The 16,756-nt window shown below is 44.9% G+C and overlaps 1 protein-coding gene across 1 annotated transcript in view; it reads left to right on the forward strand.

The window, feature by feature from the left end:
* The window catches only part of adamts6 (ADAM metallopeptidase with thrombospondin type 1 motif, 6), a 56,331-nt gene extending 40,579 nt beyond the window's left edge, over positions 1-15,752 (forward strand). Inside the window, exons 18-24 of the mRNA XM_041959974.1 lie at positions 182-345; positions 2,090-2,228; positions 4,306-4,435; positions 7,283-7,487; positions 7,567-7,743; positions 10,929-11,085; positions 12,742-15,752. Of these exons, the coding sequence (XP_041815908.1) occupies positions 182-345; positions 2,090-2,228; positions 4,306-4,435; positions 7,283-7,487; positions 7,567-7,743; positions 10,929-11,085; positions 12,742-12,851 (1,082 nt within the window). The 3' untranslated portion in view covers positions 12,852-15,752. The remainder of the gene's footprint in view (positions 1-181; positions 346-2,089; positions 2,229-4,305; positions 4,436-7,282; positions 7,488-7,566; positions 7,744-10,928; positions 11,086-12,741) is intronic.
* The last annotated feature ends 1,004 nt before the right edge of the window (positions 15,753-16,756 follow it).

The raw sequence follows: 16,756 nt of genomic DNA on the forward strand, positions 1-16,756 counted from the left end.
GTCCCGGGATAGAAAGCTGTCAGCGACATCAGGAGGGCTGAAACTGATGATGATGAAGATGAACGACGGCGGTGACGTCACGCCAGACGATCGCCTCCACCTGCTGTCCCGGCTACCGTTCCTGCCTGCTTTTCATTTCGGCTTTCTGAAAGTATTTCTCTCGTTCTCTGTGATTACTCAGCTCTGAAATCTGAAGGGGATGATTATTACATCAACGGAGCGTGGACCATCGACTGGCCCAGGAAGTTTGACATTGCAGGGACGGCCTTCCACTACAAGAGACCCTCGGATGAGCCAGAGTCTTTGGAGGCGCTGGGAGCTACCACAGAAAACCTGGTTGTCATGGTAATAAATCATTTTATTGTGCACCCTGCACTATAAAAACATGAACGTGTCAAATCACACAGTTTTTTTAAAAATCATTTATTTTTCCCCACAGTTTTCCTGTAGGAACGTTTTTTTTAACAACATCGTGGACATAAAAACACGAGACAATTTAAACCTGCAATAACAACGGAGCTGTGAACATTTTCATACAGCCACATCGTTAGCAAACAGTCCAGCAGTCACAGCAGCGTAGTTGTGTCCGCCTGGTGAAAGTCTAATGTTCTCTGTGTTTTAGCTCTGTTTTTGGTCTCTACCATCTCCTGGGGGAAATATCTGGCCTTTTAGCTGCTAAATGCTCCTTTATGCTCTCGAGCGAGTCTCTAACTGCGTCTGCTGTTTGGTGCTGAGCAGGTCGCGTACAGTGGATTTTTCTCTGAAAACGACGCTATGAGAGCAGAACAGTAAAGTAAAGATGAACGATGAGCCGAAACTCTTTGTTGCTTCGTACAGCCGAGGGGAGCTGCAGATTCGGGTGACTTTGGCCGGCTCTAAATACTCCGATGCACATGAGCCTCAGCCACTGCTCTGCTAAAATGTTTCGTCGGGAACCGTCGGTGCCAGATTGACCCAGAATCTCTCGATGACCCGATTTAAGCTGCTGAATGTTTTATCAGGGTTCTTGGAAGCATCGTGTTGAGTTTCTGCTCACATGCAGCGCAGTCTTGAGCTCAGTGAGTCTTTCTTCTTCTCTGCTTAAAGTCACTGTGGAGTTTTCTTGGAAGTAAACTGAGTGACGTTTATATGAAGGGAACACGTTATATGTATCTGTGTGGGCTGATGAATGCGCTGCATAATTTAAGCTGATTTTTACACTGTGAATATTTCCAAAGCTGCATTGTTTGCATGTTTGTTTGTTAGCCGGCAGGAATCTGTGTCAGGTACAATAAAGCAAACCTGTGTTTTTTAACTTTTTATGTACACAGGCTTTGACTTTCTGTAAACCCCCCCCAAAAAACAGTTTTTCTTTAATGTCCATCCAAGCCATGGAGGTGTCGGTCCCTGAACGCTGTCTACGCAGAGAACGAACGAGCCTTTAACTTCCAGGAACTCGGACTTGTTCAGTAACTCATCTCGCTCTGGAACTTGATAGTTGTACATTTTTGGTTGTCGTGTGCATTTTATGCTGATGTGAGTCCACTTAATGCAACATCGGGGCGCTCACCCCAGCTGACCCTGAGCCACTGGATCTGGTGAGCGTCTGTGTCGTTGTGTACGAGTTTTCCTGTGCATGTTAAACAGTGAATGCACTTATGTCTGTGCATGTTTGCGTGTTGCTCTGTGTGAGGCAACTGAACATTTCTTGTCGTAATACTGTCGTATTAAGTGGTTTCTGCCTTGATATGAATCTGAGAATATCCGACCACACAGCACCACTGGAACAGACGAGCAACTGGCCGCTGGAACAGCAGCCATTTCTTTGTGGCTTGCAAAGACTGACTCCCTCAGACTCCCTCTGCATCCAGCAGACTGATGCAAACCCACCAGAGCCTCTCTGATCCGGTCTGTTGAAACAGCATTTAAAGCTGCTGTAATCAGTATTTTTATATTCACATTGGTTCAAATGGCTGCTTGTAATGTGAAAGGATTTGGAGTGGAGACCAAAAACGGAGCTTTAAGAGGGCTTAAATGTGTCAGGCGGCCAGAAAAGCAACTCCACATAAATGCCACTGTTAGAGATAAAGATAACCTGCCTCCTCTGCAGGTTCTCCTTCAGGAACAGAACCTGGGAATACGCTACAAGTTCAATGTGCCCATCCAGCGCACTGGAAGCGGTGACAATGAGGTGGGCTTCTCCTGGCACCACCTGCCGTGGTCTGAGTGCTCCGCTACCTGCTCTGGAGGTAAGTCAGCGCTGCAAGCCTCTTTCCTCCCTCTGAAGCCTGTCGTGAAGAACCTCGGAGTGTCCAGTTGAACGTCACTCAAAGGTTGAATATTTATGTTGTCGTTTTTTTCCAACTGGCAACTAGTTTCCATACAAATTTAACCTCAATTTTAACAGAATTTGCAGAAAATCGGCCGAAGAAAATGCTAATTAATGTGTTTCCATCCATTATTGTTGATGCAAATGCTAATATTAGGAGTTGGTTGTGCTAATTGTCCAGTTGGGTTACGTCAGACATTGCAGAGGAACAGGGCACAAGCTGGAGCGTGAAAACCTCTTTGAACTGACTGCACTTCCATGATCGCATTTTCACGACGACCTCTACAATCGTCAGCTCGCTTTAGAAAAGTTCTTTCATGCATTGATTTCCTGTCAGGTGACCGTCAGGAGCCAAACACTGAATGTTTTCTCATTTATTTCAGGCGCAGCACAGTTTAACTGTCGTCTTTCTGTCTTTTTTGCCTGTAAAATGCTTCATGAAGACTGCATTTATAGAACTGCTGTACACATTTTCATTATTAAAGTTGAACTTTCTATGAGAGACGAATGCCGTCCTCTGCATGTCGACCTTCTGCTGAGCTCCGGTGGCCAGTTGCTTTTTGAAAAAGAGCTCTCCAAGCATTCTGGTATTGAACACCATAACACGCTGTGGGCGTATAAATTCTTTTTGAATATTTCTAACCTTCTCAAATATTTAGTACTTCGTATCTTGTGTGTCCGTGTGTCATTCTGTAAATCTTCCCCAACCAATAATTACACAAATGCTGAAGAGCAGTGTGTGGAAACCCAGTATCATAATTTGCGATGGTTTTCCAAAATCATTACTTTATAGCTGGAGATTCAGCCCTCTAATAAATTCAATATGTATATTTTCCATATTTTAGCCAGAGTAATGAATATGGTGTAATTTCTGTGAATGAGCTGCTCTGCATAGCTTCTGGTTTACCAGCGCTGCGCACAGATTCGGCCACTCTAGAGCGCTCGTCCTACAAACTCAAATATTCAAAATCTGAAACCGCAGTGAAATGTTGACCATGGCCTCAAGAATGACTAAACCAAACCTTTTAGCCCAAAAGCAATGGGTTTCATCTAACAATAAATAGTGTTTCTTCCCAGTTGTCAAGTGTGGCCTGGACGGGTTTGTAATATTTTGTAAAAGCATGACTGAATAAGCATGTGGGTTTTTCTGAGGAAGGATTTCCAAGTCTGGAGCAGAAGTTTGAATCTATTCCTTCGATGAGGAAGCACACATGGCCTTCCAGTGCTGTAAACATGCCTTTGCATTGTTGATCCAAATGATCTAATTTGTGTCTACGGCGTGTCTCTGACCGCGCTGCGCTTTAAATCAGGGAAATGTTATTCAATCATGCGCGCGTTCGGTGCGGCCAGCTCAGCTAATCATGCTGTGTTGTTTAATATATCACGACAGTAATAAAAGCTATGAAAAACACCTTCTGACAGCCTTACAACTGAAACTCTTTTACCCCATGCCCCGCACGATTCCTCCAAACTGTATTTCACTTCAAGCACAGATGGGTAGATTTTCTATACTTCTCTCACACACACACACACACACACACACACACACACACACACACACATCCATATCTCATTACAACTGCCAGACAAGTCTGCTGTGGGATATGTCCCACGAGGGCCCAAACAGACCCTTTCTGAGTTGGTATGGCATATACACATGCACGCGCACACACACACACACATACAGAAAACACATGCATGCTCACACACACACACACACACACATGCACACATGCACAGTGGGAGGTGTGACACTGATACGGTAGCCCTCGCTCTCTCCATTAGAAGCCAAAGTAAAGAGCTCTCTGCTCTGTAAAAGTGATTTGCCAAGATATCCTGCAAAGAATCAGGAATTTACATGTCTGGATTTACTACAGGCTGAAAGTGATACCACCTCCGCTCAAACACAGCGCTCGACACGGCGGCCCACTTCCATGTTTCTGAAGGAGATCAGTTGAGCCCTGTGCTGCCTTATTGATCGCTCTCTTCCCCTGTAGGTTCCCAGAAGCAGGAGGTGGTGTGTAAAAGGCTGGATGACAACTCGGTGGTCCAGAACAGCTACTGCGACCCAGACAGCAAACCTCCGGAGAACCAGAGAGACTGCAACACCGAGCCGTGTCCTCCAGAGTACGTAACCCTGACTCATCATCGGTTCATTCTTTTTTTGAGTGGCTCATCAGTTGTTTAGTCTGTGAAATGTGAGAAGTTGATGGAAAATGCCAAACACAAGTTTCCAGAGCACATCTTCAGTTTGTTTGCTTTGTCTAAAGATCAGTCCCAAAACTCAAATATATTCAATTTACAACGATAAAAAAAAAAAAAGGGATCCTCACATTTGAGACGCTGGAAGCAGAGAGTATCTGACATCACTGCTTGATAAATGACCAAAATGATTAATTGATTATTAAAATTGCCTCCCATTATTTTTATATTAATGTTTTTTTTTTCATTTTCCCCCCTGTCGTCCAGCTCAGTTCAGTTCTTTTGCGTATGAAAAGAGAGCGGCTTTAAAATAAAATATAAAAATGCTGTTATACAGAGCATTTACCGTCTTCTTAAACCTGCAATAACTGATCTTTTTGGGCCACTTCGAGGCAGTAAAAACAGGCTGTAAACACAACACAAATATGTTAGCAAACACTTGTCTATTCACACATTCATTTGAGGTTGTGCTTTTGGCCACCTGAGGAATAAAAGTCCAATATTCACTCTCTTTTAGCTCTGTTTGGGTCTCCACCGACTCCTGAGGGAAATATTCAGCTGTCTAGTGGTTAAATGCTACGTTCGCCAGCTAGTTGCTAACTTCATCTCCTGTGGCAAGTGGCGCATGGTGTTTTTTGGCTGAAAACATCTGCGTGATGAATCTGGAAACACAGCTGATGACATCAGTGAGACTGAACCAAAAGCCGTAAAAACCAAAATAATTAGCTTAAAGGTGGTAAAACGCTCTGGAGGGCTGAGGAGAGCGTAAACATTTGAGCCGTCGTTAATGTAAAAATATTGAGTGTAGCAGCTTTAAGACGATGCTTTCAAAAGAAAAACCCTCCGTAAAAACAGGACTCATGATATTAATTCGCCTTCAATGAGCCCTAGTTTGTGAAATGTGTTTGGAAGAAAATAATAAAATAAAATAGCAGTGATTTATAACTTCATATGTTAACTATTTTCAGCGTTTGCCTCGTGCCAAAAATTAGAGCCCTGAAAATGACCACCTGTGTTTGATTGTTTTGGCGTCTTTAGCGATCCTCCAGGGGTAATATACTCGTACACAGGTGGAATATGAACTTGTGTTTGGTGGCCAAATGTCTGTAAGCTCCACACTAGCTGGAGGCATGGCCAGACCGACTTCAATCACGTCTGGAAAAAGAGGGATTAAATGCATTGGGTTAATTAGTTTCAGACTATCTGACAATTATTTGTGTATGAGAGTGAGTGTTGGTGTCTTTCAGCTGGGCTCCAGCCAGAAAAACCGACGGTATCGTAAATCTACTGTATAAGTGGTAATTTGTTTTCATACGTTCAGACGACAGTCCTGGGTTATTTATTTTCACATCTGTATTCAGTGGACGCGGACTTGTGGTATCTCATTTATTTTGATTAGTACTTGACGGCTGTTGCAATGCATGTGTGTGTCTCGAGGTGCAGTGCACACATGATACTTGTGTCTGTTAGGAAGGAAAGCCCCCCCCCCCCCCCGCAGCCTCAGGAAAGGCCGACTAAAGGAGACCATGTAAACACAATTGTTTTAGAATAGGCAGGATTTTATGGGCCTGAGTAACGAAGCTAACACAGATGTTTGAACACGTCGTTAATGCTGTATACATTCCTTCAGATGATGTAATATCTCACAGGCTGGATGTGTTTGGAGGGCTGTTGTCTCGGCAGTTTTATGATATTAATTCTGAAATCTGTAGACAAAGGCTTGAATCATGCATGGCCTGGCATGGCACAGCACTGGACACTTTAGCACACATGGTGATTACCTGGTCCGGTAACAACAGTTTATGTGCATCCGTCATGTTTTAATGAATGCTGAGATGCCACTCTCATGGAGGTACATCTGGCAGGGGATTAGCCTGTCTTACACTAGATAGCCTAGCTAGCATAGCAAAGCTACACTAAAACTCCCTCTAAAAGCACAACTTGTTATGTTTACATTTGAGTACACATTAAAATAATCAGATACAATGTGTGTTTGTGGGCTTTAGAGGCGCTGGTTGGTGGATTTTTTAGCCAGGTGAGCTGATTCCCCCTTCTTCTAGCTTTATGCTAAGCTAAGCTAACTGCCTTCTGGCAACCGCTCCATATTTAGAGCACAGACATGGAACTGTTATCAATTAGCTCATCTTAAGTCTTGGCTCGAAAGTGAAACATTTCTTTGTGTTTATTACCAAACGAGTCTGCACTTAATCAAATTACCACAAACGATCTGACACATAGTGAACCTGGAGCTTTCCGGGGCCCCTGAGGGTCTGAGGGTCTGTGGCCCTGTGTCTGGTTGGGTGGTGTTTAACAGTTGTACTAGTGCAGGTATGCTACCTGAGGTTTAAGTACCAGTACAAAAATAATACTTTTTTCCAATACCTTTGAGAAATCTGAAAATATTTTTCGAGAGAAACATATTTTCATTTCACTTGAAAAGAACTTCATCTAAAATTCACTTTTTCTGTTTTTTTTTTAAATTTAAATCATGAACTGATTAGATAATTAGAATATGCGTTTGTTCAGATGCTCCAGCTTTTGATGCTGTGGACATATTTCAGCAGGTACAGAAAGGTATTGAGGTGTGATTCAGGGTATTTTGGTAATCCCGCCTTGATGAAGTCGCTCAGATGTTCGGGACCATAATGTGATTTTACGCTCTGACTATTTATCAAAAGCCTGTTTGTAATGAGATAACCACAGGGGGTATAACACACTGGTACACAGAGTAACACTGTTAGCTTTGGTCGTCCTGGTGTTTCTCCCCTCCAGGTGGTTCATCGGCGACTGGTCGGAGTGCGGGAAGACATGTGACGGCGGGATAAGGACGAGGACGGTCCTGTGCATCAGGAAGATCGGCCCTGCTGAGGAAGAGACACTGGAGGACAGCCACTGTCTGACCCACCGCCCTATAGAACAAGAGTCGTGCAACAACCAGTCCTGCCCGCCGAAGTGGGTCACTCTGGACTGGTCAGAGGTAAGACTACCTCCTGACAGTACCTTTAGCTCACCGTGCTGTCGAGATGCTCGTCTTAAACCTCCTCCTCCCTCTTCAGTGCACACCGAAATGTGGCCCAGGCTTCAAGCACCGCATCGCCTTGTGCAAGAGCAGCGACCTGACCAAGACCTTCCCTCCCGCCCACTGCCCGAGCCACAACAAACCTCCGGTCCGAATCCGCTGCAGTTTAGGACGCTGTCCTCCTCCCCGATGGATCCCTGGCGAATGGGGACAGGTAGGACGGCACTTCCTTCACATCGCAGCCGGATCTCAGAACAAAAAGGCTCCTTTTTGATATCGCTGGTTAATCCTTTAAAAGGTTAGCTCGAATGTTTAGAAGACCAACGATGTACGGATAGATTCCATGTGTTGGTGGATGGTTAATATAATTTACACCTGGATGACATGCGGGGGGTTCGAAGCGAGCCTGTGACGTGTGTGTGTGTGTGTTTGTGTGTGCTCGAGCAGGCCTGGAGTGTGTGATCAGTGGCAGTAATATCCCCCCGGCTGTTTGAAGTTTATCTCAGCCTCGGTCCAGGCCTCTCGATCACTTCCAGGAACACGATTTAGAGGAAGACCGAGGAGTAGCATTCTTGGGCTCACCCTGACATGACTTAGTGCGCTCAGCAAAGCTGTTGAACACTTTACAACACAGCTGACTCATGTTGGAGAGAGGACGCCAAAAAGACGTGCGTCAGAGGGAGCTGTATCTACAAGAAGTATGGCCTGTTATTTTCTAGGATTTGCTAATAATTCAGTGTAAAAGTGGAATTTTAAACAGCGCGCTGTGATGTTTGGGAGATGGTTTTTCTGGTCACTCGTTGCTCCGGTGGAGGTGATGTCATGGTTCCAGCTCTGTGTTTCTCAGGTCAGAGGTCAAAGGTCAAGAGTCAGGCGGTCTAGGTCACAGCTCTCCCCTGGCTTGTCCTCATAACGGCCACATGTGTGTTCACACATGCAGGAACGCACATCAGTAACTTTACAATTCAATCAGTGCCAATAACAGGCGTAAACAAAGCAGACCTGAGTGATAACCTCAGCGTGGTCCATCAAAGAGCGGGCTGCCCGTCACGCCGGGCCGAGGTTAATACCTTGTAGAGCAACAGCTGGAGTTCGCTCTTACACAGCGCTTTCTCATGCACTGCAGATGTGTGTGTGTGTGTTTCTTGTGTGTGTGATTTTTTTTTTTTTGGCTGTAATTACACGCTTCGCCCTCGCTGCTCCGTCCCTCGCCGGCCGGCCCGCGAACCGTCAGAAAGGGGAGATTGTTGCCAGCTACCGAGCGCCTGGTCTCCCAGGCCAAAAGGTCACCGGTTCAAATCCCACTTAAGTCACACCATTGACGTATGCCATCTGTCATGGCCGGCAGCGGGTCCTAATAAAGACTCTCTAATTGGGAAGGGATGACATGCGGACTCACTGATCTGAGGCAGCCAGAGAGGATCATTGAAGGTGACAGAAAGCCTGGTAGTTCTTTCGTCGGCGGGGGGTGGGGGCGGCCATTTGTTGAAGGCTGGGTTCATATTATGCGCTCGTGCACGAGCACACGCTCATAGCGATGGCTGACAGGTGTGTTGTTTCTCAGAGGGAGTAATTATGAGGAAACTTCATTTGAGGCTCGCGTTTTGCCGAAGGTGTTTTGGCAGCAACGCTTTCTGTAAACTTTTTTTTTCATTCTGCAAACGAGTTTAACGGCTACACATACAAGCAACGTACAGGTGCACGTTTGGGTTCAGCACAACAACCTTTTTCATATGCGGTCAAGAAGAGTCCACTGAATGGAGCCGTTTCTCATTAACGCAACATTCTTCTCTCACAACATCAAGCGAGCACGGACCACATGCTTTTATCAACACCCACCATTTAATACTCCTGCATTACATATTCTGCATTATAAACTGCAGGAGACTGAAACTATGGACTAAAACATGAAAACTTTTTACTGTTATTTTGTTGTTTACTCAGTTTGCAATGAGCATTTAACACTAAAAGAGAAATAAATTATATAAAGAAAAACAATGTATAAAAGAAGATATATTGAGTGTGCAATGCAGATAGAAACAGTTGGGTTCTGTAGGCCACCGTCAGGCCCACGTTGAGGTCAGTCTTTGGTCCGCGAGATCTTTTAAACCCTTTGATGTGTCAGCACATTTGAAGGCCTGTATGACAGGGACCGCCATGTCGAGTCTCATGTCGAGGACGGTCTTACTCCATTCAAACCATCTGGATGACATCAGGTCTGTCAGTCTGTGGCCTGCTGCTTTTAAAAGGCTTGTTGATGCGTTTCAACTGAAAATTGGTTAAAAAATAAACAAATGATGGACATTATTTACATTTTTTATTAGTCCCTTTTGTCCTATTTAACCAACTTGTAGTGTGATAAGTAGAGATCAGGACTAATTACACCTGAGACGTTTAAGACACATAACGAAAGAATGAATGAACGATCCATTCATTATTAGTGAGTGAACAGATGTAACATTCATGTGGTTCCGTCAGTTTTTGCAGACCCTTGAGCCGGTGGACCCTGACGCTTCCTCTGGTCCTGATCAGAAGTTCTTAGTCAGCACACGCTTCACCTGCGTTCACTGTATTCAGCTTGATGCTTTTTTGGATTTGCTTCTGGAGTCGCAGCTGTATTAGTTTATGTTTGTATTTAACTATATGAGAAGGCTGGGAGACTCTGGCAGAAAGAAAACTTGGCCTTATAATTTCTTCTTTTTTTAATTCAGAGGTTTTGTTCTGAAAACAAGAGGAAGTTTATCATTTATCTTGTTATAGTTATTGTAGTTTGGCTGCTGATTTGGCGGCTGTGATGCACAGCTCAGGGAGGCACTTAAGTACTTAATAAAAGTACTTTTGCAGCTGATTGCTGCAGTTCAAGGATCAAAATGTGCAACATAACCTTCATCGTCAGCCCTGAATAAACATCCAGACACCCACCCAGAAGTCTCAGGAACTTGTCTGAAAATACATTTCTAAAGTGTTGAATCAAAGTATTCCAGTGTTAGCTGCCTGTACATCTATCATAGGGAATGTAGTGCAGCATTTAGCAGCTAAAAAGGCAGACATCTCCCTCAGGAGCTGGTAGAGACCAAAAACAGAGCTAAAAGAGAAGCACAAGTGAATGAATAATGTTTCTCTGTAACTCCTGGATGTGGAAGTAAGCAACCGCTTGCTAACAAGTTCAGCACATCAACTTAAAAGGTGATGCTATGTCAATGATTCGTTGATTGGTTGATTGGATCGAGTTGTGCAGTGAATGTGCAGGGATTCCTCAGGACGGTTGTGTGTGTGTGTGTCTGCAGACTAACAGCCCGGCACTCACACAGAGAAAGATGGTCCTGGTTTACCTTGTTAAGTCTCAGTTGCTGCCTCATGCTCCAGCACAGACAGTAAGTTTAACCTTTTCTGTTCCAGTGTTCGGCCCAGTGCGGCCTGGGCCAGCAGATGAGGACGGTGCAGTGTCTGTCCTACACCGGGCAGCCGTCGAATGAGTGCGCAGAGTCCCTCCGACCCACCACCATGCAGCAGTGTGAGAGCAAGTGTGACGCCACCCCCATCTCCAACGGCGACGGTAAGATGGGGAAACGTGCACATCTGAGTCTGCCATCACGTTTTAATAGCGCTGGCTCGGCGAGTTGTCTGCTCGCAGTTTTCATCGCGCTCGCAAAGAAAATGTGCGGCCACAGGACAGACGCAGGTTTCTATTTAAAACTGCCGTTTCCTTCAAATGCAAAGGCAGATGGTTTATGTGAGCGCCCATTGTACTGTACACAAAGCCCCAACTGAAAAGGGTCTAAACTGTCTCATCTTCATCCTCACTGTTCTGCTATGACCTAAACACACTTGGATGACACACTCCTCTACACTTTGCCAGCTACATTAATCTTTCCAGTGAGGTTGGCTCCTGGTCAAAGCGAAACAGCTCAACCCTCCATATACACTTACCCATGATGGATGGCTATTCAGATGCATCGAGAAGGGCCTTTCGATTAGCCTGAATGGAAAACGTGAGCAGCGTTTACAGGCTGGCTAATGGGATTAGCTGTAGGCTAATTGTTCCTTTACGGACAGCAGTGAGGCAATGTCTCGTTTCATTTGGCTCTGCGGAGGCAGGGGCCAAAGCCTAATAAGGGAAGACACTCTGATCGTGATAAGGCATTTAGAGCACTGTGTGTGTGTGTGTGTGTGTGCATGGCCGGGATGGCAGATAGCCCAGTTAGTGAACGAGGCCAGAATCTGTCTCAGTCTCTGTGTCCAAGCATAGTTGCAGAGTTTTACTCTGGTGAGGGAGATGCACCAGCCCTCGTGAAGCAGGTTAGCCCCAGTTCCTGCCTCTCGTGTCTTATCACTCCACCAAAGATCCCCTGAAAATAAAAAAAAGGGGTTCCCTAAAAGCACTTATCGCTGCTGTGAAGGTGTTTCCAGAAACCTCAGAGACTCTTCAAACCATCTGGATGAAAAAATACTCAGTTTGTTGCAGATGTGTTTGTCTTTTCCGCCTGAACATTAACATGTTATTTTGTATTAAAAACACGATATTGGAAAGAAGCAACATACATTACAGTGATGTTGAAAAGTCTTCCAGGGTTCAGTTTCTTTTTACAAAGTCTTACATTTAGATGTTTCCAGGAGATGTGAGGCACCTCTGACCTGAAAGTGTCACTGCTGCAGCTTCAGCAGCTGGGAGGCTCGTTCCTCATAATATACAAGCGCTGAGTTTAGCCTTAAAAAGACTTAAAATAAACTTATCAATATGTGAATTCACCATTTTATCCAGGTCCAGGAGGAGTTGATTATATCATTATGAAGTATTGTTTTCTACTGCTTGAAAGTACAGAGAAAATCTGATTTAATGATGAATAAAAAATCATTATTGGCCACATCGTCCCAACTGGTTTTCGTTTTGGATGTTGTTAAATCATAATTACATTACGTGTGCTTGTAAAGGTCTAACTGTAACCGCCCTGCAGAAACCCTGTTTGCTTCGTACGAACGCGTCATTTCCAGCTTCCGTGTTTGTTTGCAGGAGGAAACGGGTTAAACGCGTGGTTAAACAGATGGTTGTGGAGTCTCTGAGGGTTCATTTCAAACGGCCGATCAGATGCTCGGCGCTGCGACTCGAACGGGAGGCACAAACAGGCCGAAGAGTCGAACTCGTGCAGAAACAGTGACTCGGGATGCTCAGTTAAAGTGGATGAACACTCTTCTCTCCTCTTTCTCTCCACAGAATGCAAAGATGTGAACAAAGTGGCCTACTGCCCGCTGGTCCTCAAGTTCAAGTTCTGCAGCCGTGCGTACTTCAGGCAGATGTGCTGTAAGACCTGCCAGGGCCACTGACCCCGACACAGCGAGGGCGAGACGGCGAGGGGGAGACAGACAGAGAAAGGCAAGAAAGATGGAGGGGGGCTGACACAGCACTCAGAGGGAGAAAAGAGGGCAGACTGAAAATCAAACCAAACCTCTGGACCAGTGGAAGACGGATGAAGAGATCAGCGCTGGCGAAAGAAGAAGTAAGGATTTCCCTATTTATCACACCTGATCCTCCTGCCCTCCATCGTGGTGGAATCCAAACCACTGCTCAGCCCGCAACGCTGACACAAACTTATTTTTTAAAATGTTCACTTCTGTGAAGTGGAACTCGGAAGATTATCTGTTGGTGATGTTATTTTTATTATAATAATAATTATTAATATCATTGTTAGTCTTCCTTTGTGTTTGTTGTTTTATGAATCCAAAGTGCTGGACACATCGCTCACAGAGGATGTACCCGGAGGTAGACGGACGGAGGGGAGGACTCCTCACTGGAAGAGGGGGACGGGAGTTGAGCGTGTCGGACTCCCGTCTTTGGGATGGCCGTGACGGTGCTATTGGCAGGCAGACTTTTTGGCTTCGGTGCACTTTTTCGTGTAAATACTTTGCCAATTTACCGCTCAAATACGACAGAGAAACCCCATCAGTGTACTGTATATTTATTGTACAATTCCAAACAGAGCTGAGATATTGTCCTCTGATCATGTTTGTGTCAGATAGTAGCCTACTGTCAAGGAAGGGAATGTAATGTGATTGAATTCATATTCAACGTCTCTGTGCTGGAATGAGAATATTGCATACTGTAACATACGTTAAACCCTTATATACTGTAAGGATTTGTATATTATATATGATGTTAATCCAGGACCAGAAAATACCACGTGGTTATAGGAGCATTTTTAATTCACGTTTGCCTTAGTTACGAATACTCAAAGTAAAGTTCGCCCGGTGTCAGTCGGTCGTCCAAACGTAGTATGAAGACACGGTCGGACTGCCTGGGCCGCATCAAACACTGTTACCAAACTGGCCTTGACTAAACATCCCATAGAGGAGCTTCCGGTTCACTATTGAAGGATTCATTTTGAAGGAGCATATTCTATGAAGCAGCTTGTTCATTGGAATCACAGTGCAGTCACTATTTCCTGCTCTTTAAAGCTGGACAATTGGTCATATTTTTTGTATTTCAGCACCGAACGGACGGTTTAGTCTGACATTTTGGGAAATGAGAAGCTTAATACCAGTCACATCATGTCTGTGCTGTGAATGTGGAGCTTTAGCTAGCGGATTGTTAGCTGAGTTTAGCATAGCATGCTAGCCTGGCTAGCACCTCCAAATCTCGCTTATTAATACATATTATTTCTTTAATCTGTCCAAAGAACTGAGTGTAAAAATTAGATGTGGGAGTTCAGTTCAAAAGATTCGTGGTCACTTTTTCTCTTAGATAATTAATGACATCACACCATTTAAATGCATTTTTGTACATAAGTGCGAAAAACGTTGAGATGTTCGGCGTTTATGCAGCTTTTGTGCTGTATCTCACAGCTGAACTATCAATGTTGCTGTCAGTCAGTGGGGAGCGATGAACGTCCATTTGATCATCTAACGAAAACCGAGAGTAAAAACAAAAAGTCGTATTTCTAAGCGTTGATGCTGTAATACCCCATCTGACCACAACATCAAAAACCGCGTCAGAGCCGAGGCTTTTTCCTGGAGGCTTGGTCCAGCACGTAACCTCCCTGACAACTGCTTCACGTCTCCTGGCTGCGGTTTCTTAATTATCCGACCGACATGAACGGTATCGATCTTCTCATTCAATTCTCAGCGAGGAAGTGAAAAAGTATTTCCCAAAAAGTCTAACTTGCCTTTAAATACGGGCCCGGTGCTAAATATACACACACATCACATTCATCATGGATATGTTGCCAGACCACGTATCCAGGCTCCAGATAAAACGACCCCACCGTTCTCTTTCCTCTCATCATCAACAGCCGCCTCGATGGTGCTTCCCCCTCCTCTACGTTATTGTATTTTTTATCTCCATGGAGTACTGTGTTTACCTCTTCTTTTCCTCCTGCTCTGCTCCGAGGGTTACGGCCTTCCCAGGCTTCTGGTGCTATCAAGTGGGTGCTTCCATTCAACCCTCTCCAGTGAGGCTGGATCCAAACAATATGAAATATATCCTCGTCAATCTCTCTGTTGGTAAATGCTGGTCATGTTATGTTTTGTTTGTATCTGTTAATACCTCACACTGGGAATTTTCATTGTTAACCGTGTATTGTTGTTTGTGCTACCAACAAAATGGACACTCACCCAGTTGTAACTGACCCCTTTAGGCAGGGGACGTTTATGCTGGTGGAGGGGTTGTGAAAGGGAACACCTGCGAAACGCCTCCATCACACTCAGCGCGCATCTGAGAGACAATAGGAGTGTGCAAGAATCTCATCGAAGCTGTTAACAACTAATTTCTAATTTTGCTGCTGCTACTTTTTCGTAGCCACCTTCAGTATGACAATGTCGAGCAGATTTTGTTGGTTACCAAACCTTGAATGAGGCGGTCGGGAAGGGACGGCGGATGGCGAGAAGCGTTTGAATTTAAACGGCTTGGACTGACGCCTCCGCTGGCTGCGGGACGCGGAGCCTCCAGAAAACGAGAAGTGAAATCAATCAAACTGGTACTCATTGCTGTGAACTTGGATGTTTGAATGTCACATTGCTTATACCTGTACCTAAAGTGCAAGAGAAATGAAAAGCATCTTGATTATTTGCTTATATTTTATATTCAGTATTAATGTTGGTACACTGTTACTAATTTTTTTTCCAAATGTAAATTATATGCTAATTTATTGCGTTGTCTCACTTGTACATTTATTTCACTGCATGCAAACTGAAATTTAGCATAGTGAAAAAAATGCAGTGATGCAGCCCCTCACCAGCCCTTTTTTTTAAAAAGTAGATCCAATAAAAAGAGCAGCTTTTAAAGAGACTCTGTGTTCGTGGGTTCATTTTTTTCCCCTGCTTGTCAAAACACATCAAAACATGTCTGTGCAACATTTCTAGTGGTGTACACGGTGATCCCTGTGAGAGGGAAAAGCTCAACGTAGGATCAGATGAGCAGCGCCGGTGCCAGGGTGGATGCTCCGTTCTCACAGGCTTTAAGAGATATATACTCCCGTCCTTTCACTCAGCTCTTGGAAAGCTCCCACAGCATGAGAAAAGCTAATGGCATCACACCAGGATACCCGTTACCTACACTTAAGAAGTCCATTCATTCGCTGCCTCAGTTTAGGGTGACCGAACCGGAGAAGGAGGGCACCGTTTGTAAGAGCTTTTGTCCTTATCTACCTAACGCTGGCGGGCCAGCTGCATCATCATCCTGGACTCAAACATAATAAACGTCAGCCAGTCTTAGTGAGCGGCTTCAGACGCCGTCCTGAACTGTCCCAGCTCTGTTGCCACAGCTTTGGTATGGCACTCTCCTTCCTCTCATCCTGGCCTCAAGTGTCTGGATTCGCTCTTTGGGAGCTGTGAGGTTTCCACTCTCCTTGGTAATTAATTCCAAATAAACAGTAACTAGCCCACTTGGCTGGGAAACGCTGCCGTCTCCGTCTAATCCACAGTGTCCAATTACAGAGGGAGACAGATGGCCTGTTTGGTCTAATGTAACCAGTTTAGAATACCTGTACGTCTGGCCCGGCTTCTGTCTCCCGCGCTTGCCCGGCTGCGGGGGTCTGTGATTACATTAGTCCGAACCTGCAGAGCTGAAGGCGACAAGGAGAGGAAAAAAAGGAAGGTGATGGAGTTCAGGCTGAGAGATTCATACCTGCAGACGACCTGAGAGGCCTGAGGTGGCGCGAAACATTTGTACACGATCACGCTCTATTATGTGCACGTACGTCGACGATAGCTCATTACAGACTGAACACACAAACAGA

This window comes from Chelmon rostratus, chromosome 19, assembly GCF_017976325.1.
Source record: "Chelmon rostratus isolate fCheRos1 chromosome 19, fCheRos1.pri, whole genome shotgun sequence".
NCBI lineage: Eukaryota > Metazoa > Chordata > Actinopteri > Chaetodontiformes > Chaetodontidae > Chelmon > Chelmon rostratus.